The 22,534-nt window shown below is 40.8% G+C and overlaps 1 protein-coding gene across 1 annotated transcript in view; it reads left to right on the forward strand.

Annotated features, from left to right (window-relative positions):
* Positions 1 to 1,680: 1,680 nt before the first annotated feature.
* Positions 1,681 to 22,534, forward strand: part of LOC103083182 (pleckstrin homology-like domain family B member 2) — a 73,580-nt gene continuing 52,726 nt past the window's right edge. The window contains exons 1-4 of the mRNA XM_007469155.1: positions 1,681 to 1,723; positions 2,618 to 2,703; positions 4,579 to 4,962; positions 21,624 to 21,767. Coding sequence (XP_007469217.1) covers positions 1,681 to 1,723; positions 2,618 to 2,703; positions 4,579 to 4,962; positions 21,624 to 21,767 — 657 coding nt within the window. The remainder of the gene's footprint in view (positions 1,724 to 2,617; positions 2,704 to 4,578; positions 4,963 to 21,623; positions 21,768 to 22,534) is intronic.

Raw genomic sequence — 22,534 nt, forward strand, 5'->3', positions numbered from 1 at the left:
CCTCAATTTGGGATGATTCATTGTCTATTCATGTATTCCACAGATGCAGGGTACGTCAAGTTGATTGGGGAGCTTTAATCCGCTGCTTCTGAGCCTGCTGGGAGAGATTTCCCTTTCGCTTCTGTGTTCGCACAGCTCCCAGCGTTCAGCTTTGGTTTTGGCCCCGCCTCTGCATGTAGGTCGCCTGAGGGCGCCTGTTTTTCGTTCAGACAGGATGGGGTTAAAGGAGCAGCTGATTCGAGGGCTCTGGCTCCCTCAGGCCAGGGGTAGGGAGGGGCACGGAGTGCGGGGCGAGCCTGCGGCTGCAGAGGCCAACGTGACGTTGCACCAGCCTGAGGCGCGCTGTGCGTTCTCTGTTCTCCCAGGGAAGTTGTCCCTGGATCACGGGACCCTGGCAGTGGCGGACTGCACAGGATCCCGGCAGGGGAGGTGGGGTTAGTGACCTGTTTTTGCTCACTGGCTTCTTGGTGGCGGCAGCAGCAGCCTTAGCGTCTATGCCCATCTCTGGGGTCCGCGCTTTTAGCCGCGGCTCGCGCCCGTCTCTGGAGCTCCTTTACGCGCCGCTCTTAATCCCCTCTCTTCGCGCAGGAGAAACAAAGAGGGAAGAAAAAGTCTCTTCTCTTCGGCATCTCCAGACTTTCCCGGACTCCTTCCCGGCTAGCTGTGGCGCACTAGCCCCCTTCAGGTTCACACAGCCAACCCCAGTCCTCTCCCTGTGCTCTGACCGAAGTCCGAGCCTCAGCTCCCAGCTCCCAGCCCCCACCCATTCCGGCAGGTGAGCACACAAGCCTCTCGGGCTGCTGAGTGCCGGTCGGCACCGATCCTCTGTGCGGGAATCTCTCCGCTTTGCCCTCCGCACCCCTGTTGCTGCGCTCTCCTCCGCGGCTCTGAAACTTCCCCCCATGCCCACCTCCCATCTCTGCCCGCGAAGGGGCTTCCTAGTGTGTGGAAACCTTTCCTCCTTCACAGCTCCCTCCCACTGGTGTAGGTCCCGTCCCTATTCTTTTGCCTCTGTTTATTCTTTTTTCTTTTGCCCTACCCAGGTATGTGGGGAGTTTCTTGCCTTTTGGGAGGTCTGAGCTCTTCTGCCAGCGTTCAGTAGGTGTTCTGTAGGAGCATTTCCACGGGTAGATGTATTTCTGATGTATCTGTGGGGAGGAAGGTGATCTCCGCGTCTTACTCTTCTGCCATCTTCTCCTGGTCCCCCCTTCAGGTATATTTGTTAAGCTCTTTTGTCCCCTTCAAAGCTTTCTTTGATATATGGAGTTGCAGGAAAGGGAAAATGGAGAGAGAGAAAAAAATTAAAATGTATTTTAAATAATATAATTCAAAGGGACCTACGTTCTAAACCCTTAACACCAATGTTTTGGGCCATTTAGATATTTGGGCTCTCTATTGGTGCCTTTTTCATGAGAATGCTGTGTGGATTGCTGCTTTGGAAAGGTGGGTAGGAATTGGAGATGTCAAGGAGGGTAGCCTCCTAATTCAGCAGGTTGTTAGGTGAAGCCTCAAAGAAAATTGAATTTTAGGAAGAGAGCCACACATCTCAGGTTGCCAGTGCCAGTTTGCACTTGCTGTCGCAGTGTAATTATTAATAGTGCCCTATCTGATTCTCAAAAGTGTCCTATGTGGAATGGCCGCCCTCGTTTTAGGTCATGCAGAGTGGAGAATATTGGCGTGATGAATGGGAAAGATAAAGAGGGCTCAAGGGAGAGTTATGAGGGTAAATTCTGTGCAGGGTTTCCTTAAAAGGCTTCTTGTGCTTTCTGAAATGCCTCGCAGACTTTCTTCTGACGCACTTCTCATCATCAGTTTATTTTTCTTTGATGCAGTTCTTATGGGGCCAGTGTGTCTCAGCACGGCCTGGATTTCTGTTAGACTCGTGGGCAGCAGTGCTGCATCCATGTGTGATTCAAACCTGAACAGATGGGCTGTGAATGGGGTGATAAGAATAGAGAGAAGCACATAGCAGTAGACCAAACTTCCTGTGTACCCGCCTTTGAATACTGTTTCACTGTCTGAAATAGCATTCATCTTTTGGCTGGGATCATTTATTCCCTCTGGAATTAAGCAATGGCATTGGCAGCAAAAGAAACTATTTTGGGAAGGAGATGTGGGAGGAATTTTGCGATGTATGACAGGCTGGGCAGAAGTACCTTTCATGCTTTTGAGGACCGCACTGTTCATTAGTGCCCTGGTAAAGAGAAACTGACAACTTTCCGATAATCCCAAATCTAATGAATGTTGAGGTGAATGCATACACACTGTCATCTATGAAGATTAGCAAAGACTGAGTTTAGATGCTTCAACTTAATTCACCTACATGGCAGAAAGAGAACTTTTCTTTGGAGATTAGCCTCTAATGCAGATGCTTTTGAGAAGGGGTAAAATATAACATCTTGTTCCTGTCCCCTTCCTCACATACGCCCTTGAAGTTGTCTTTGCATATTCACATGCAGACTTTTCTAGATTGTTGGAGTTTAAAATAAGGCAATGAATGCTGTGTGTCCCCCCCTCCTTCCCCAGGTGGGTAGGGCTTGGCAGCTGGTAGCAGCTACAGAGATAAATAAGCATCAGGGCTCCTGGATGGACAGGGTGCAGAAGCGCCTGGGATGAGGTTGTGCAGCCGAGTGCCTTCCGTGGGACGAGGCCATGAGGATGGAGCTGCAGCTGGAGTCCAGAAGTTCAGGCAGTGAAAGGGAGGTGGGGCTTATAAGAACCCGTTTAATAGTCCTTTTGATCAAGCTGTTGCATTTTTGGGGTGGGGAGAGTACTTTAGAGGACAGATGAAAGTCATTTCATGCTATTTTGTCATTTAATGGATGTATTTAATGAAAACCAGGGAATTATGTTAGTCTGTTCCTATCTGACTTTTCTATTTGATACTCTTCTGCTAATAAAGAGAACTACCTTCAGAATTTTGTTTTTACCAATTTTCTGCAATTAGATATTAAAAACAGCAGCCCAGGGCTGCTTAACACTTTTCTATTTTGTTACTGATAACCAGTTTGGAAAACGTTTCTCTTTTCTTTTTTTTTTTTAAATTAATTTTTATTGGAGTATAGTTGCGTTACAATGTTGTTAGCTTCTACTGCACAACAAAATGAATCAGCCATACATATACATATAGCCCCTCCCTTTTGGATTTCCCTCCTGTTTAGGTTGGAAAACATTTTTCTATGGAAGGGTTTTGAATTCTCTTTTCAATGTGGTAGATGTAATAACCAAAGATGATTTTTGCTCTTTTATTATTTTTTTTCACTTCGGCAGTTGGGCTAATATGAAAGGTGAAGATGTTGAGATTCCCCACTCCAAAGAGTGCTGTCTAGGTTTATGATAAGCATTTTGTAAACTATATCCCCTTGTTCACAAAGGTATAGTAAGTTTACTTAAAGTCAAAAATCATAAATACCTACGTGTTTTACATGGGAAGCTTGGTGAAGTGTCAGTTAGTGCTACCATTATAGACATCAATGGCCTTATATTAATTTTTTTTAGACAAATAAACTATCATTTTATTTTCCAGCTAAATGATTCAAAGATTGAATGATCTCAGAATTTGAAATATGTTGCTCTCTTTCTATCTGGACGTGATGTTAAGTGTTCTTCATCTTCTTGTGACATTCTCTTTTTTTAAAAATCATTTCAATTTTTCATTTGAGAAATTGGTGGGAAAGACCTTTATATGGTGACAAGACATAAAAAAGAGTTTTAAAAAATTTGGAGCATTTCAAGAAAAAAATTGAAGACCTAGTTATTATGCCTTTCAAATTAAGCCTTTTCTAAAGTAGCATTTTCCTTTTGTGTGTCTAAACAGTAGAATGACATTTCTATAAGGAAGTTAGAGAAATTTTTTTAAAATAGTTTTTAAAAAAATTTATTTATTTTAGGCTGTGTTGGGTCTTCGTTGCTGCATGCAGGCTTTTTCTCTGGTTGCGGTGAGTGGGGGCTACTCTTCGTTCATTGTGGAGCACAGGCTCTAGGCGCATGGGTTTCAGTAATTGTGGCTCGCGGGCTCCAAAGCGCAGGCTCATTAGTGTGGCGCACTGGCTTAGTTGCTCTGCGGCATGTGGGATCTTCCCGGACCAGGGCTTGAACCCATGTCCCCTGCATTGGCAGGCGGATTCTTAACCACTACACCACCAGGGAAGCCCTAGAAAATTAATTTTAAGCTCAAATATTAAGTCTCCAGTGATGAATGAGCTAGATATTGTTGAAGGTGGATAGTAGAGGAAGGGAAGGGCATGAAGATTTAAAAAAGGAGGTTAAACGAAAACATTTGAAGTGTTTGGAAAATTGATAAATCAAGAAGGGTCTCACTGAGTGCTAGTATGTGCTAAGATCAGCACTGGGATATACAAATAAAGAATTGAATTTGAGAGGAAAATCAGGCATTGTTAATCTAGGTTTCATCTGGATTTATAAATGGGTTTATCAAAGATGAAATACATCACCAGCCAAGTATCTGTGGGATTATGTGTGGGTTGAATTCACCAGGGGTCCCAGCCTCTTCCGTCTTTTTATTCGGAGCTGTCTCCTTCTCACAAACTCACTGACCTTCCCTCCTCTGTGTTCTAGGAGAGACAGCGTCTGGAGACCATCCTCAGTCTCTGTGCTGAGTACACAAAGCCTGACAGTCACGTGTCCACTGGCACCACCGTGGCAGATGTACAGAAAATCAATAAGGAACTGGAGAAGCTGCAGCTCTCTGATGAGGAGTCTGTGTTTGAAGAAGCCCTGGTGAGCCCTGACACCAGATACAGGTGCCACCAGAAAAGCTCTCTCCACGATGCAGACCTGGCAGGCTTCGGGAGCCTCAGTCAGAGTAGCGCCAGCTTCCTTTCCCTCAGGAGCTCCAGGAATGATGAACTGATCAGAGACCTCACCAGGACTCCCCCACCGCCCTCCTCTGCCTTTCTGAAAGCTTCCAGCGAGTCCGCTTATCTAAGCATCCTACCAAAGGTAAAGCTGGCCACACACAGAGATTAAATTTAGGGCCTGAACCATGCATCTGCACTGGCCTAGACACTAGAGGTTTTATCCTGGTTGTTTTCCAAAATGTTTTCAGTGAAGCTTCAATTTAAGAGCTAATTAGCTAAGCAAGGTGCAACAAATTAGTGTGTTTACTATAAAGTAACAAATTTGCACTCTAGAAAATGTAGCAGTACAGAAAAGTATAAAGAAAAACAATTTCTCTTCTCCCTGCCCCCTCCAATTGTACACCTGAGAGAGAAAAACACAAAGTGTCTTACATGCCTTCCCAATATTTCTGTGCATATATGGCCGTATATTATAAGCATAGACATACATATATACAAGTATAGTGTTCTGTACGATATTTTTTCCCTCACTGAACGTCTGGAGCATCTTTGCATATTACTATACACAGTTCTGCCTCATTCTTTGGTTGACTAGTATTTTATTGTTTGGAAATCCTATTTAAATTGTTTCCAGTATTTTATCAACAAAATATATATGCAACAAATATTCTGGAAAATATATATTAGCACAATTGTGCAAATGTGTCTGTAGGATCACTTACTAAAAGTGGAATTGGTAGGTCAAAGAGTTTGTATATTATTCATTTTAATCAATATTCCCAAATTATACTCTCAAAAGACTGTGTATTTCCAGGTGACACGGAGTAAGAGTTTATCCATACACCTTGTTACTCATACACTTGCCAAAGTTACGTATTATCAAAAATTTTTAATATGCTAAGTTAATGATGTTTTAATTTTCTTGCCTTTAATTATGCATAAAATTGGACATCTTTTCATATTTTTAGTTGTTCATTTGTATTTTGAGACACTCATGTTCTTCACCCATTTTTTTGTCTTTAGGACACCTTTATTATTATTTATTTAACTTTTTAAAATGAAAGTATTGTTGATTTCCAATATTATATTAGTTTCAGGTGTACAACATAGTGACTCAATATTTTTATAGATTGTACTCCATTTAAAGTTGTTATAAAATATTGGCAATATTCCCTGCATTGGACAATCTATCCTTACATCTTATTTATTTTATACATAGTTGTTTGTACCTCTTTTTTTTTTTTTCCCAGAACACAAATTTATTTGGCATTCGGATGAAACGGTTCTCACAGCATCTTAAGAATTAGTGCGAACCCAACCAAAATAAACCCAAACTAAAAACCCTTAGTGAAAGGAAAACATAAACAGGCCTTGAGACAATGGCCTATAGACACCCACCCCCACCAAGCAGGTCAGCAGCTCTCACAGGAGCACAAGACTCTCAGCCAGGGCTGGTCGGGATTCGTATGACCACGGAGCACAGCCAGATCTCATGATGGTTGGCTTAGGCAGAAGGCCGACCCCACCTCTCCCCTTGCTCCCCCACCCCCACCCCCAGTGGAGCTCAGCCCCTGGGGCACTAGCTCCTGGGGACACTGCAGGCAGCAGGCAAGGCCTGAAAACAGTGCTGCACGTGGGCTGAGCAACCCCGGAGCCCTGGCCTGTCCAGAAGCAGGCCCCCCCTGTGGCCCCCACAGCCTGCTTCGGACCACCCCCTTAGTGACTCCCACATGCCCAGCTGGCCCAGCAGTCCTTCTGTCCCCAAGGAAGTCCCCAGTCCCACACATCTAGTGCCAGCCGCCCTGCCCTGTACACATGGGCCTGAGGCCTGGGCCAGAGACATGGGGGCTGGGAGGGACCCTGAGCTGTTGGGGCCAGGCCCCTCTGGGGAGCCCACTCCAAAGGAGGAGTGCTCAGGACCCTCACCTAGCACCAACAAGGCCTGTGACAGCTGCTCAGTGCCCAGAACACAGTGGAGGCAGGACACGCTTTCTGCTTTGTCTTCAGCAGCCAGTGCAGTCACTCTCCAGTCCCAGTCCTTGGCAGGGGGAGTGCAGGCCTGCTCGGCATGCAGCCTGCCTGTGTGGGGCCGCCTGCAGCACTCTGGCTCCTGTGGGCTGAGCCCCGGTCTGTGGGCAACTTGAGAAGCTCATGCTGCCCAGGGAAGAACAAAACGGTCCCCAACGGGAGACTGTGAGAACCTGTCCAGAAATAGACTGTGCCAGCAAGGCCTGTCACCACAGAGCACCCACTTCAAGTCATCCCCCGCTCACTGCTGGTCTGGGAGGGCGCAAGGGGCCGGGGAAGGGCTCCCTGCTCTCAGCTGAGGGCCACACCTTGGGGCTGCCCAGCATGCCATGGCTGGCCCTGGAAAGGCGGGCCCCAGGCCTGTTTGTACCTCTTAATCCCCGACCCTTATCTTACCCCTCTTCCATCCCTTTCCCCGTTGGTAACCACTAGCTTGTTCTCTATATCTGTAAGTCTGTTTCTGTTTTGTTACATTTGTTTGGTATTTTTATTTTAGGTTCCACACGTAAGTGCTAATATACAGCATTTGTCTTTCTCTGGCTTACTTATTTCACTAAGCATGATATCCTCCAGGTCCATCTATGTTGCTGCAGATGGGAAAATTTCATTCCTTTTTATGACCGAGTAATATTTCATTGCCTATATATACCACATCCTCTTTATCCATTCATTTGTTAATGGACACTTAGGTTGCTTCTATTTCTTGGCTATTGTAAATAATGCTGCTATGAACATTGGGGTGCATATATCTTTTCAAATTACTGTTTTTTGTTTTCTTCAGATATATACCCAGGATTGCAGTTGCTGGATCATATGGCAGTTCTGTTTTTAGCTTTTTTGGGGAACCTCCGTACTGTTTTCCATAGTGACCCTACCAGTTTACATTCCCACCAACAGTGTATTAGGGTTCTCTTTGCTCCACATTCTTCCCAATACTTGTTATTTGTGGACTTTTTGTTGTTTTCTGACAGGTGTGAGGTGATATCTCACTGTGGTTATGATTTGCATTTTTCTGATGACTAGCAGTGTTGAGCATCTTTTCATGTGCCTGTTTGCCATCTGTATGTCTTTTTTGAAAAAATGTCTATTCAGGTCTTCTGTCCATTTTTTAATTGAGTTGTTTTTCTGATATTGACTTATATGAGCTGTATATTTTGAATATTAACTCCTTATTGGTCATATCATTGCAAATATTTTCTCCCATTCAGTAGGTTGTCTTTTCATTTTGTTGATGGTTTCCTTTGCTGTGCAAAAGCTTTTAAGTTTCATTAGGTCCCATTTTGGGGGCGGTGGGGGAATCCAGTTAAATTTTGGTGGACACTTCAGGGTTTTGTGTATATGGTCATGTCATCTGCAAATAGTGACAGTTTAACTTATTCTCTTCCAATTTGGATGCCTTTTTATTTCTTTTTCTTGTCTGCTTGCTGTGGCTAGGGCTTCTAATACTATGTTAAATAGATGTTCTGAGAGTGGGCATCCTTGTCTTGTTCCTGATTGTAGAGGAAAATCTTTCAACTTTTCACGATTGAGTATGTTAGCTGTGTGTTTGTCATAAACGGCCTTTATCATGTTGAGATATGTTCCCTCTGTATCAACTTTGATGAGAGTTTATCATGAATACATGTTGAATTTTGTCAAATTCTTTTTCTGTGTCTATTGAGATGATCATGTGATTTTTATCCTTTGTTTTGTTAATGTGGTGTATCACATTGGTTGATTTGCAGATATTGAACCATCTTTGCATCCCTGGAATAAATCCTACTTGATTATGGTGTGTACTTATTGCCATTTTCTTACTTATTTACTGGTTGTTATTGTAGTTCTGCTTTTTTCTCTTCCTTTAGTTTGTTCCCTTGTGGTCTGATGATTTTCTTTAGTGGTATGCTTGTGTTCTTTTCTCTTTAGTTTTTGTGTATCTATTGTAGGCTTTTGATTTGTGGTCACCATGGGGTTCATGTATTGACCTATAGCTATATCTACTTGTTTTAAACTGATAATCACAAGTTCAAACACATTCTAAAAGATCTACATTTTTACTCCCTTTCCCCATGTTTTGTGGTTTTGATGCCATATTTTACATCTTCATGCATATCCCTTAACTGTTTATTATAGTTATAGTTGATTTTACAGTCTTTGTCTTTCAGTCTTCATGCTCACTTATTTAAGTGACTGATCCACAGCCTTTACTGTATATTTGCCTTTACCTGTGGGATTTTTCTTTTCTTATAAATTCTCACTTCTTGTTGTAGCCTTTTCTTTTCCACTTAAAGAGACCTTTTTCTTTTAGGGTCACTTTAGTAATTGATGAACTTTTAGTTTTTGCTTGTCAGAGAAATTCATATTTCCTTCAATTCTGAATGATAACCTTGTTGGATAGAGTATCCTAGGTTGCAGGTTTTTCCCTTTCAAGATTTTGAAGATATCATGCTGCTTCCTTCTGGCCTGCAAAGTTCCCGCAGAAAAATCAGCTGATAGCCTTAGAGGGATTCCCTTGTATGTGACTCTGTTTTTCTTTTGCTGTCTTTAAAATTCTCTTTTTATCTCTAGCCTTTGCCATTTTAATTATGATATGTCTCAATGTAGGTCTCTTTATGTTCATTTGTTTGGGACTACCTGTGCTTCCTGTACTAGAAATCAGTTTCCTTCTTCGACTTCAGGAACTTTTCAGCCATAATTTCATCAAATACATTTTCTATCCCTTTCTGTCTCTTTTCACCTTCTGGGACCCCTATAATGTGAATGTTACAACACTTGACATTGTCCCAGAGGTCCCTTAACCATTTTTTAAAATTCGTTTTTCTTTTTGCTGTTCTGATTGGGTGATTTCATTATTCTCTCTTCCAGATTGCTTATGTGTTCTTCTGTATCACCTAATCTTCTATTAATTCCTTCTAGTGTATTTTCCATTTCAGTTATTTTATTTTTGAGCTCCGTTTGGTTTTTCTTTTTCTTTTTTTTTTTTTTTTTATATTTTCTGGTTCCTTGTTAAAATTCTTCCTGTGTTCATCTATTTTTTTTTAACCAAGTTCAGTTAGCATTCTTATTACTAATGCTTTGGACCCTTTATCTGGTAAGTTATTTATCTCTGTTTCATTAGGGTTTTCTTCAGGTTTATTTCCCTGTTCTTTCATTTGAAACAATTTCTTCTGTCTTCCCATTTTGTTTAACTTTCTCTTTCTCTATGAAATTAGGTGAAATAGTTACCTATCCCTAAGCCCTGAGGGTCGGGTCCAAGCTGGTTCATTTCCTCTAAGTGTGAACTCCCCCCGACCCCCTAAAGCACCTCCATCCTAGTAGAGAGCTGCACGGGAGCAAGAGCAGCTGGATCAGGTACTTGCTGCAGACAGGAGCAGTTGTGGGAAACCAGCCAGAGCCCCACACTGTTTTAAATCTGCATCCTCCCCCTTGTTCCCTAGAGTAGGCAAGCATGTGCACCTGCTCTTCATGAGCAGAGTCTCGGCTTCTTACAACCCTCTTCTAAGTCCCACTGGTCTTCAAACCATCTAAGGGGACTTGTCTTCCTTGTGTTGGACCCCAGGGCTGGTGTTCCCAAAAGTGGTTCAAACCCCTAACTCTGCAGGGAGGATCTCTGAGCCCATCATATCTCCCTTCTTCTCTGTGTCCTGCTAAACGTGTGGGTCTTGCTTGATTGCTTCTCCTCTCTTCCTACCCGACGCCATGTGTATCTTTACAGCTTTGTTTATAGAAGAGCCTTTCTTGCAGACTCCTGTTTGTGTCCAGCAAGAGTAGCTCCACATTTAGATGTATTCTTTTTTTTTTTAATTGGAGTAAAATTACTTCACAGTGTTGTGTCAGTTTCTGCTGCACAATGAAGCGAACCAGCTACATGCATACCTACATCCCCTCCCTCTTGGACCTCCCTCCCATCCCTCCATCCCACCCATCTAAGTCATCACAGAGCACCAAGCTGAGCTCCTTGCTCTATACAGCAGGTTCCCACTAGCTAGCTATTTTACACATGGTAGTGTATTTATGTCAAACCTAATCTCCCAATTTGTCCCACCCTCCCCATCCCCTTCTGTGTCCATATGTCCGTTCTCTACATCTACGTCTCTATTCCTGCCCTGCAAATAGGTTCATCAGTACCATTTTTCTAGATTCCGCATATATGCGTTAAAATACGATATTTGTTATTCTCTTTCTGGCTTACTTCACTCTGTATGACAGACTCTAGGTCCACCACATCTCTATAAATGACCCAGTTTTGTTCCTTTTCATGGCTGAGTAATATTCCATTGTGTATATGCACATTTTCTTTATCCATTCATCTATCATTGGACATTTAGGTTGTTTCCATGTCCTGACTATTGTAAATAGAGCTGCAGTGAACATTGAGGTACATGTATCCTTTTGAATTAGCTTTTTCAGGGTATATGCCCAGTAGTGGGATTGCTGGGTCATGTGGTAGTTCTATTTTTAGTTTTTTAAGGAACTTCCATACTGTTCTCCATAGTGGCTGTTTCAATTTACATTCCCACCAGCAGTGCAAAAGGGTTCACTTTACTCCATACCCTCTCCAGCATTTGTTGTTTGTAGATTTTCTGATGATACCCAATTCTAACCAATGTGAGGTGATACCTTACTGTAGTTTCAATTTGCATTTCTCTGATAATTAGTGATGTTGAGCATCTCTTCATATGCCTTTTGGCCATCTGCATATCTTTTTTGGTGAAATGTCTATTTTTTAATTAGGTTGTTTATTTTTTTGATATTGAGCTCCATGAGTTGTTTGTATATTTTGGAGATTAATCCTTTGTCCGTTGCTTCATTTGCAAATATTTTCTCCCATTCCGAGGGCTGTCTTTTGGTCTTGTTTATGGTTTCCTTTGCTGTGCAAAAGCTTTTGAGTTTCATTAGGTCCCATTTGTTTATTTTTGTTTTATTTTCATTACTCTAGGAGGTGGGTCAAAAAAGATCCTGCTGTGGTTTATGTCAAAGAGTGTTCTTCCTATGTTCTCTGCTAAGAGTTTTATAGTGTCCGGTCTTACATTTAGGTCTTTAATCCATTTGGAGTTTATTTTTGTGTATGGTATTAGGCAGTGTTCTAATTTCATTCTTTTACATGTAGTTGTCCAGTTTTCTAAGCACCACTTATTGAAGAGGCTGCTTTTCTCCATTGTATGTTCTTGCCTCCTTTGTCGTAAATTAGGTGACCATATTTGTGTGGCTTTATCTCTGGGCTTTCTATCCTGTACCATTGATCTATATTTCTGTTTTTTGTGCCGATACCATACTGTGTTAATTACTGTAGCTTTGTAATATAGTTTGAAGTCAGGGAGCCTGATTCCTCCGGCTGCATTTTTCTTTCTCAAGATTGCTTTGGCTATTCGGGGTCTTTTGTGTTTCCATACAAATTATAACACTTTTTGTTCTAATTCTGTGAAGAATGCCATTGGTGTTTTGATTGGTATTGCATTGAATATATAGATTGCTTTGGGTAGTGTAATCATTTTCACAATGTTGATTCTTCCAATCCAAGAACATGGTATATATCTCCATCTGTTTATATCATCTTTGATTTCTTTCATCAGTGTTTTATAGTTTTCTGAGTACAATTCTTTTGCCTCCTTAGGTAGGTTTATTCCTAGGTATTTTATGCTTTTTGTTGAGATGGTAAATAGGATTGTTTCCTTAATTTGTCTTTCTGTTTTTTCATTGTTAGTGTATAGGAATGCCAGAGATTTCTGTGCATTAATTTTGTTTCCTGCAACTTTACCAAATTCATTGATTAGTTCTAGTAGTTTTCTACTGGCATCTTTATGATTTTCTGCATATAGTATCATGTCATCTGCAAACAGTGACAGTTTTACTTCTTTTCCAGTTTGTATTCCTTTTAGTTCTTTTTCTTTCTCTGATTGCCATGGCTAAGACTTCCAAAACTATGTTGAATAAGAATGATGAGAGTGGCCATCCTTGTCTTGTTCCTGATCTTAACGGAAATGCTTTCAGTTTTTAACCATTGAGAATGATGTTTGCTTTGGGTTTGTCATATATGGCTTTTATTATGTTGAGGTAGGTTCCCTCTATGCCCATTTTCTGGAGAGTTTTTATCACAAATGGGTGTTGAATTTTGTCAAAAGCTTTTACTGAATCTATTGAGATGATCATATGGTTTTTATTCCTTAATTTGTTAATATGGTGTTTCACACTGATTGATTTGCGTATATTGAAGAATCCTTGCATTCCTGGGATAAATCCCACTTGATCATGGTGTATGATCCTTTCAGTGTGTTGTTGGATTCTGTTTGGTAGTATTTTGTTCAGGATTTTTGCATCTATATTCATCAGTGATATTGGTCTGTAATTTTCTTTTTGTGTGATACCTTTGTCTGGTTTTGGTATGAGTGATGGTGGCCTCATAGAACAAATTTGGGAGTGTTCCTCCATCAGCAATTTTTTGGAAGAGTTTGAGAAGGATAGGTGTTAGTTCTTCTCTAAATGTGTGATGGAATTTGCCTGTGAAGCTATCTGGTCCTGAACTTTTGTTTGTTGGGAGACTTTTAGTTACAGTTGCAATTTCATTACTTGTGATAGGTCTGTTTATATTTTCTAATTCTTCCAGGTTCCGTCTTCAAAAACTGTACCTTTCCAAGAGTTTGTCCTTTTCTTTGTGGTTGTCCATTTTATTGGCCTAGAGTTGTTTGTAGTAGTCTCTTGTAATCCTTTGTATTTCTGCAGTGTCAGTTGTGATTTCTCCCTTTTCATTTCTAATTTTATTGATTTGAGTCCTCTCCCTTTTTTTCTTGATGTGTCTGGCTAAAGGTTTATCAATTTTGTTTATCTTCTCAAAGAACCAACTTTTAGTTTTATTGATCTTTGCTATTGTTTTCTTCGTTTCTATTTCATTTATTTCTGCTTTGATCTGTATGATTTCTTGCCTTCTACTGACTTTGGATTTTCTTTGTTCTTCTTTCTCTAGTTGCTTTAGGTGTAAGGTTAGATTGTTTATTTGAGATTTTTCTTGCTTCTTAAGGTGAGATTGAATGGCTATATACTTCCCTCTTAGAACTGCTTTTGCTGCGTCACATAGGTTTTGGGTCATCATGTTTTTGTTGTCATTTGTTTCTATGTATTTTTTAATGTCTTCTTTGATTTCTTTAGTGATCTCTTGGTTATTCAGTAGCGCACTGTTAGTCTCCATGTATTTGTGTCTTTTACAGTTTTTTTCCTGTAATTGATTTCCAATCTCATAGCATTGTGGTCAGAAAAGATGCTTGATATGATTTCAATTTTCTTAAATTTTCCAAGGCTTAATTTGTGACCCAAGATGTAATCTATCCTTGAGTATGTTCTGTGTGCACTTGAGAAGAGAGTGTATTCTGTTGTTTTCGAATGGAGTGTCCCATAAATATCGATTAAAGGGCTTCCCTGGTGGCGCAGTGGTTGAGAGTCCGCCTGCCGATGCAGGGGACACGGGTTCGTGCCCCAGTCTGGGAAGATCCCACATGCTGCGGAGCAACCAAGCCCGTGAGCCATGGCCACTGAGCCTACGCGTCCAGAACCTGTGCTGCGTAACGGGAGAGGCCACAACAGCGAGAGGCCCGCGTACCACAAAAATATATATATATATATATATATATATATATATATATCGATTAAATCTGTCTGGTCTATTGTGTCTTTAAAGCTTGTGTTTCCTTATTCATTTTCTGTTTGGATGATCTGTCCACTGGTGTAAGTGAGGTATTAAAGTTCCCTACTATTATTGTGTTACTGTCAATTTCCCCTTTTATGGCTGTTAGTATTTGCCTTGAGGTGCTCCTATGTTGGGTACATAAATATATATAATTGTTATGTCTTCTTCTTGGATAGATCCCTTGATCATTAAGTAGTGTCCTTCTTTGTCCCTTTTAATAGTCTTTATTTTAAAGTCTATTTTGTCTGATATGAGAATTGCTACTCCAGCTTTCTTTTGATTTCCATTTGCATGGAATATCTTTTTCCATCCCCTCACTTTCAGTCTGTAAGTGTCCCTAGGTCTGAAGTGGGTCTCTTGTAGACGGCATATATATAGGTCTTGTTTTTGTATCCATTCAGCCAGTCTGTGTCTTTTGTTTGGAGCATTTAATCCATTTACATTCAAGGTTATTATCCTTGAATGTTCCTATTACCATTTTCTTAATTGTTTTGGGTTTGTTTTTGTGGATCTTTTTCTTCTCTTGTGTTTCCCGCCTAGAGAAGTTCCTTTAGCATTTGGTGTAAAGCTGATTTTGTGGTGCTGAATTCTCTTAGCTTTTGCTTGTCTGAAAAGCTTTTGATTTCTCCATCGAATCTGAATGAGATCTTTGCTGGGTAGAGTCATCTGGGTTGTAGGTTTTTCTGTTTCATCACTTAAAGTATATCCTGCCACTTCCTTCTGACCTGCAGAGTTTCTGCTGAAAAATCAACTGATAACCTTATGAGGATTCCTTTGTATGTTATTTTTTGCTTTTCCCTTGATGCTTTTAATATTTTTTCTTTGAATTTAATTTTTTTTGTTTGATTAATATGTGTCTTGATGTATTTCTCCTAGGGTTTATCCTGTATGGGACTCTCTGTGCTTCCTGGACTTGATTGACTATTTCCTTTCCCACGTTAGGAAATTTTTCCACTATTATCTCTTCAAATATTTTCTCAGACCTTTTCTTTTTCTCTTCTTCTTCTGGGACCCTATAATTCGAATGTTGGCACGTTTAGTGTTGTCCCATAGGTCTCTGAGATTGTCTTAAATTCTTTTCATTCTTTCTTTATTCTGCTCCTCGGCAGTTATTTCCAGCATTTTGTCTTCCAGTTCACTTATTCGTTTTTCTGCCTCAGTTATTCCGTTATTGATTCCTTCTAGGGTATTTTTCATTTCATTTACCGTATTGTTCATCGCTCTTTGTTTGTTCTTTATTTCTTCTAGATCTTTGTGAAACATTTCTTATATTTTCTCAATCTGTGCCTCCATTCTATTTCTGAGATTCTGGATCATCTGTACTATCATTACTCTGAATTCTTTTTCAGGTAGGTTGCCTATTTTCTCTTCATTTATTTGGTCTTGTAGGTTTCTACCTTGACCCTTCATCTGTGACATATTTTTTTTGTCGTCTCATTTTTTTTTTTTTTTTTTTTGGGGATAGGATTGTATTCCTGTCTTACTGGTTGTTTGGCCTGAGGCTTCCAGCACTGAGTTTGTAGGCTGTTAGGTAGAACTGGGTCTTGGTGCCAAGATGAGGACCTCTGGGAGACCTCAGTCAGATGAATATTCCCTGGGGTCTGAGGTTCTCTGTTAGTCCAGTGGTTTGTACTTGGTGCTCCCACTGCTGGAGCTCTGGCCCTACCCCCAGCTCATGAACCAAGATCCCACAAACTGTGTGGGGTAGGAAAAAAAAAAAGAACAAAGAAAAAAAGGAGGAAAACAATAACAAAGAATAAAAAGTAAAATAAGATTAGAAAAGTAACAAATATGTTAGGAAGAATGAAAAAATAAAACTATAGATGAAACAACAACCTGAATATAAAACAGAGCACAATAGTAAAAAAGAGGAGAAAAATTAAAAGCTGGAAAAGGCCTTAGCTGTGGGGGTTGAGGTTTAGGCAGTGCACGGGGCATATGCTTAAGACCCACAGGGCCCGAAAAGGCCCTGGGGAGGGGTGGGGCTTAGGCTCAGCAGGAGGGGCCTCGGAGTGCCTCTGGCCTTGGAGGTTGTAAGACCAGGTCCAGGACCACAGCAGGCTCACTGGGCCCGAGTAGTCAGGGGTAACACTAGGCACGTTCCACCCTCATCCTCCGATCCCGGGGGGCCCCTCCCCGTTGGCCTCTCTTCTTCTCCCTCTCCCTCCTATGCCCCTAGGAGTCACACGGCAGGAGGCGGCCCCAGGAGGCAGGGGACCAGACCTGGAACCCCAACAGGCTTCCTGAGGCTGAGATGGTGGGGGAAATGCTCTCCGTGCCTCCCCTGGTCCTCCTGATCCCTGAGGCGCCCTCCCTTCCACCTCTCCTCTTCTCCCCCCACTTCCCTCCTACCCCACTGGGACAGACGCAGCCCGGAGAGGGCCTCAGAAGGTGGAGGACCTGCCCCGAGAGCCCCTGAGGCTTCCTGGGGCCCGACTGGGCTGGGGAAACGCTAGGTGTGTGACCTCTGGTCCTCCAAGCCCCTGAGGGTCCCTCCAGGAGTGGGAACCTGTCCCCCCTCCCAGCCACCCCTCAGGGGCACTGGTCCTGTCCAGCCTCCACTTCTCCTTCCCCCTCACTCCCCCCATGTCCTACCCAGTCGCTCAGGTGTTCCTCCCGTCTCCTTGGGCGTTGAGGTCCTCCACCAGCAACCAGCAGGTGCCCTAGTTGTGGGGAGATGTGAACTCCATGTCTTCCCGCTAGATGTATTCTTGATGTGCTCATCAGGGAGGTGAGCTCGGCATCCTCCTGCTCTGCCATCTCGGTCTCCCTTGTCTTCCTCTTCACCCATTTTTTTAAAAATCTTTTGTCTTGTTTTTATTCAGTAGTAGGAGCAATTTGTGATAAGGAAATTAGTCTTTTATCATGATGTGTCTTCCCCTTGGCTTTATTAATGTTTTTTTTTCAATGTATAGGACATTTATATGTAGTCATAATCACTACTTAGTTTTCCAGCTGTTTGCTGATCTAAAAGCGTCTTCCAAATTTGAGGATTTCTTAAAAGGAGTTCAGGGAAGATCTTTCGGTGCTATATTTTTCACACAGGTTAAGAAAGTTTTTTTCTATGAAATAAAAAAAAAAAAAAATATTCCCCTACCTGTTTTCTAGAAAGGACTTAAGAGACCTTATAATAAAAGACATCAATTTTATTAGAATAAAGTCTGAACACCAAAAATAGTAAATAAGAGAAAAAGCAGGTACCATAGTCACAAGAATTTATTTATTGAAAGATAAATTAGATGTATTAATTTATTTAAGTAACTCTGACCATTAAATTTCTTGGCAGTCATGTCCGAAGAGCCAAAATTTTAAAAAGGTACATTAATTAGATTTTTGTTATAAGAGGACACATACTGATTCTTTAAGAGAAAGATGTTATCGTACTAAATTCTGCAGGTAGTTTATCACAGGGAGTATTATTCAGGGAGATTTGTGTCTTTGTTTTTATTTCTGTTTGTTTGGCTGCAACAGGACTTTCTGACTGAATGTTCCTAGTCAGAAATCCTTATCTACCTATGGAGTTCTCCCATTGTATTCATTAGGACTCTGGACTGTTCAATTCTTCTTTCTTCTAATGACCAGGTTTACCTCACTTATTCTCAAGGGAGAGTAATTCTGATAGGACATCTGTCCCTCTTGCCAGAAAGTTGCAACTGTTAGAGACTAGGATCTGGGATAGAAATCAAAAGTTGTTGGTTTCAGGCAAAGTAAATCACCCATCATTTGAACGTTTGAGCTGTTGTCATCAGCTATTGGGCTTCCTGCACTGCCTTTTTGTCTTAAATTCTTTCCCTTTCTTCCTTCACAGAGATCTGCCAGACTTTTGCTGAAGTGGTGAGCTGTGTGCTCTAAGATCTAACTTTTGGGAAATAGGTTTCCTCCTGAAGAGGGCTTTGACAAGAAAGCTGTTGGGTGTAAATGAGCGGATCATGACAGATGTTTTTCATTGCTCCAGTATGCTTTTGTGAAATAGGAGGCCTTTGAAGCTTGGAGCAGCTCCCCTGTGGCATGCAACAGAAGACTGTGCCTCCTTTAGACACAGGGAACATCAAGGGCACCTCTGGGTACCACACGGCAGCTTAGACAGAGTGCAGCTGAGACGCAATGGGTTTTTCATTTATTACTCTTTGAAGACAGACATATGTTACCTCGAGACAGAAGAATCTTAAAAAAGAAAAAGAAGTCCTGATTATTTGTTTTAGATGCTCTTCCTCTTTGAGTAATCTGCTCACTGGATTAGTTACTTAACAAAATACAGTGTTCGTAGGATTAATGGAGAAGAGAGGAATGTGAAAAACACTCTAAGCTGGTTTAATGAAACAAAGATATTAATGATATTTAGGAAGCCTGAGATTTACCATTCTAGACTTTGCTTTACCTAAGACTTAAAGATGTAGATGACCTTGGAAATATACTCATTTTAATTGGCTTTTGTGAACCTGTCTACCACCACCTGAGGTGAAAGCCGAGAATAGCTCACTCTTCTCTTATTTTTTTCCCTTGCAGTTTTACTGAGATATAATTGACATACAGCACTGTATAAATTTAAGGGGTACAACTTAATGACTCGACTTACATATTTTGCAAAATGATTACTGCAATAAATTTAGTTGACATCCATCCCCTCATGTATTTGCCAAAAAAATGTGTTTCTCCCTTGTGATGAAAACGTTTCCACTCTTTTCTTCTTGAGTCATCATTCTGTCTGCAGTGGAAAGCCCTCACACTCGTAAACTTCTCTGGTCGCAAGAAGTTTCTAAGAAGAAATCTGCAAAGAAAAAGAAAAAAGGTTGATGCAAACTGTCTTGTCCCTACTGTCTCCCCTTTCTGTGTGTGTGTGTATCGAGTTACCTCAAAGACAGAATATTTGGGGATGCACATATATGTGCTTTCATTAAAACACATCACTCTCAGTAGTACCCTATACATTACTATTAAAACAAACAAACAAACCCGGATAGATCAAAATTTCACTTTTCTCTGTCACCATAAACTAAAGCTATTCAGTGGCTACTACATCCTTGGCTCTCTATTGTTTTTTTATTTGGATATAAATGATATTACAGTATCCTCATCCCAGTCTATTACAAACCAGAGTTTAGAACGCCTCTTGAAGATTTTGCTTTTTATAAACAACTTAACAATAAAAAACAGTCATTGCCTAGATAACATTTATTGCTACAGACTCTCAAGTTGTTTATTATTAAACATACCTATTGTGATAAATTTTCTAGAAACTTTGAGCTGTACAGATACTTATAATTGCCACTATTATCTATATAGTTTTGCAGATTGTTCAGTTTTTGTTTTCTTTTGATGCTTTGCTTCCACCAATGAGAGAAATATTTTTAAACCATGCTGGAAGTTGAAACCTAATATGAAATGTTGACCGGACGGGATACTGGCCTTCTTGAGGCTTTCCTGCTAGGATTACTTGTCAGTGATTTAGGAATGCCATTCACTGTTGTAGGCATTCCTCATGCCCTAACACAGGCACCCAAGCATTAGGACAATGAGATTCATTGTATGTGAAGAAAGGTCAGCAGTTGTTTCAGTAATTCATAAGATATTGGAATTAAGATGACAATTTAAAAGCTAAATGTCAACAAACAAACAAACAAAAAAACAAACAAAAGCTAAATGTCAAGGCTTGGAAGGCCTGCATACCTTTGTTCTAGTCAACCTGAGATACTTGACTTCTCAATGGTTTAATCTTCAGGAGCAGCAAAGTAGGATAAAGAATAAAGAATATGAATAAAGAATAAAGAACCCAACATGATGCCTATCGTGTTACAGTAATTTTTAGGATTGTTAAACACTAAATGAACTTAGTAAGGAACACAAAATGTTAATGGTTTCTTTAGTTATTTTGAATATTCTTTTCAGTGGTTAGTGAGTAATCTTCAATAGTGTACTTAACTAGGCTGCTGTTTCCAATTTCCAATTGTGAAATTATATAATTATTGACTTACACCATGGTGTAAAGAAATTACTTCTTTTTCAAAGAGTGATAAAATTAAATAAATAATATACCAATACGGGTGCCCCTTCACTTACAGAAAGACTGGTCTCCACGAGGTGATATCCAAAGCAACTAACCTGAAATTCTTAAGAGAAGCTGTTTTCAATTCACTGTATTCTCTTCTTAAAATAATTGGTAGTCATATTTTGGCTGTGTGTATCATCTAAATGTTCCTTTCTTTCCCGGGCATTTGTCATAACTCTATTTGGGGTGTAAGTATGCCCTCTCTCACTTAATTTCTTTCCTGACTTTCTCATTCCTTGTTAAGGATCTCAGTTTTTCCATGAAATAATTTTATGAATAATGGCCAGTATCCTATTTCATGTTACCAAAGTGCACTGGCCCAGTTAGTGTCTTAATCATTAAATAGGATAAAGACCGATAAGTAGTGTGCTAATGCAAAAACTGAAACATGAATTAACTTAATATTAAGTGTGTAGCTTTAAATCATTTGGGGGGGGGTCACTAAAGTAATAAAGCCTTGTGTTGTCCTGGTTATTAACTTTGGGGAACATTTCAGTGAGGTGAGGCCAAATGCCATGTCCCTCTGCTCCACCTTGTGCTGGAAAGGAAATAAATAAGAGTGCTTTTGCTCATTCGCAGATAACCCTAGCAGTGGGACCCAACAGAGATTCTAGAGACTGTGGTAGGAGATGTACACACTTGGAGACGGGAGAGAGTATGGAGCTTATGATGAAGGTAGCAGCGTGCCCAAGAGACATCCCTGAGGAGGTTGTTGAAAGTCTAGTCCAGATTCTAGTTCTCTGCTCTGCTGAACTTTGTGTATAACCTGAGAGAAGTCCCGACAATCTCTGTGGACCACAACTTCCTCCTCTGTATAACCTCTTAGTTATTTCAGCTTTAAAAGGACATGAATTTCTACACTGAAGTAGGTTTGTAGGAGCTAAACTAAGCCCCTATGTACTGAGGGTCTATGGGAAAATGCAGAGTTCCAAATAAACAATCACAAGGATGCTTTTATTATAGAATCCAAATAGACACAGACTGTGAAACGCTGGACTTGTGACTGGTTTATTAACTGGGAAATTCTGGAATTGAAGTGTGACTAGCCCTTTTCTGTGTTGATTAATCACAGACCCCAGAGGGTATAAGTGAAGAACAAAGGATTCAGGAGTTGACTGCGATGGAAGAGTCCCGGATAGCAATTCTGAACAACCTCGAGGAACTTGAACAAAAAATCAAAGATATAAATGACCAGATGGAGGAATCTTCCAGAGAGGTATAAACCACAAGTTCACTTATTACCCTCTCTCATTTTTCTTTCTTTCCTTTAGCTTAAATATGTCAATGCCTATTAAGGCACAGGCCTTGGGGGGCATATACATAGAGGTCAACATGAGCAATTTGTAGCTGTGTAAATGGGTACATATGTGGGGTAGAAATGCCTTTTTTAATGTTTCTTTCTGTTTTTTTTTTTCATCCAATGAGATGAACATATGAAGCCATTTTTATTGTGCGTTACATATAACCGACTTTGTCTTAACTAGTGTATGCTTTCTGAGCTGCTTCAAGATCTGTCAGCTGAGGTACCATGTATTTAGACGTTTAAGTTCAAATCCAACAAACATTTTCTGAGCATTTTCTGAGCATGTTAAGTATGAGTTGGGCACTATGGGGGATTTACATAATTAAAGAAAGGGGCAATTTTTTAATACCTCCATGGAATGAGAAGCAGCAGCTAACTCTGCCTAAGAAGGATCTGCATGTCTGTCCTCACAGATGACGCAGTCAGCCCATGTGTGGAAGGGGACTGCTCACCTGTCATCTTATGCATAGACCCTGGGAAGCCCCTCCTGCTGGCATTGCTAGGAATGCAGCGCTTGCGTGCTGGGCTGAGTATAATATTCATTTCCCATGCTCTAGGGACAAACAGAGACGTGGCTGCTCCCAAGATGGTTCACGCTTGAGCTTGAATCTAAGCGAATAGGCAAAATATCCTTGAGAAATAAGCAGAAAAGGGGTTATCATAGAAAAATTAAATGAGAA

The sequence above is a fragment of the Lipotes vexillifer genome, unplaced genomic scaffold (genome assembly GCF_000442215.2).
Source record: "Lipotes vexillifer unplaced genomic scaffold, Lipotes_vexillifer_v1.1 scaffold679, whole genome shotgun sequence".
NCBI lineage: Eukaryota > Metazoa > Chordata > Mammalia > Artiodactyla > Lipotidae > Lipotes > Lipotes vexillifer.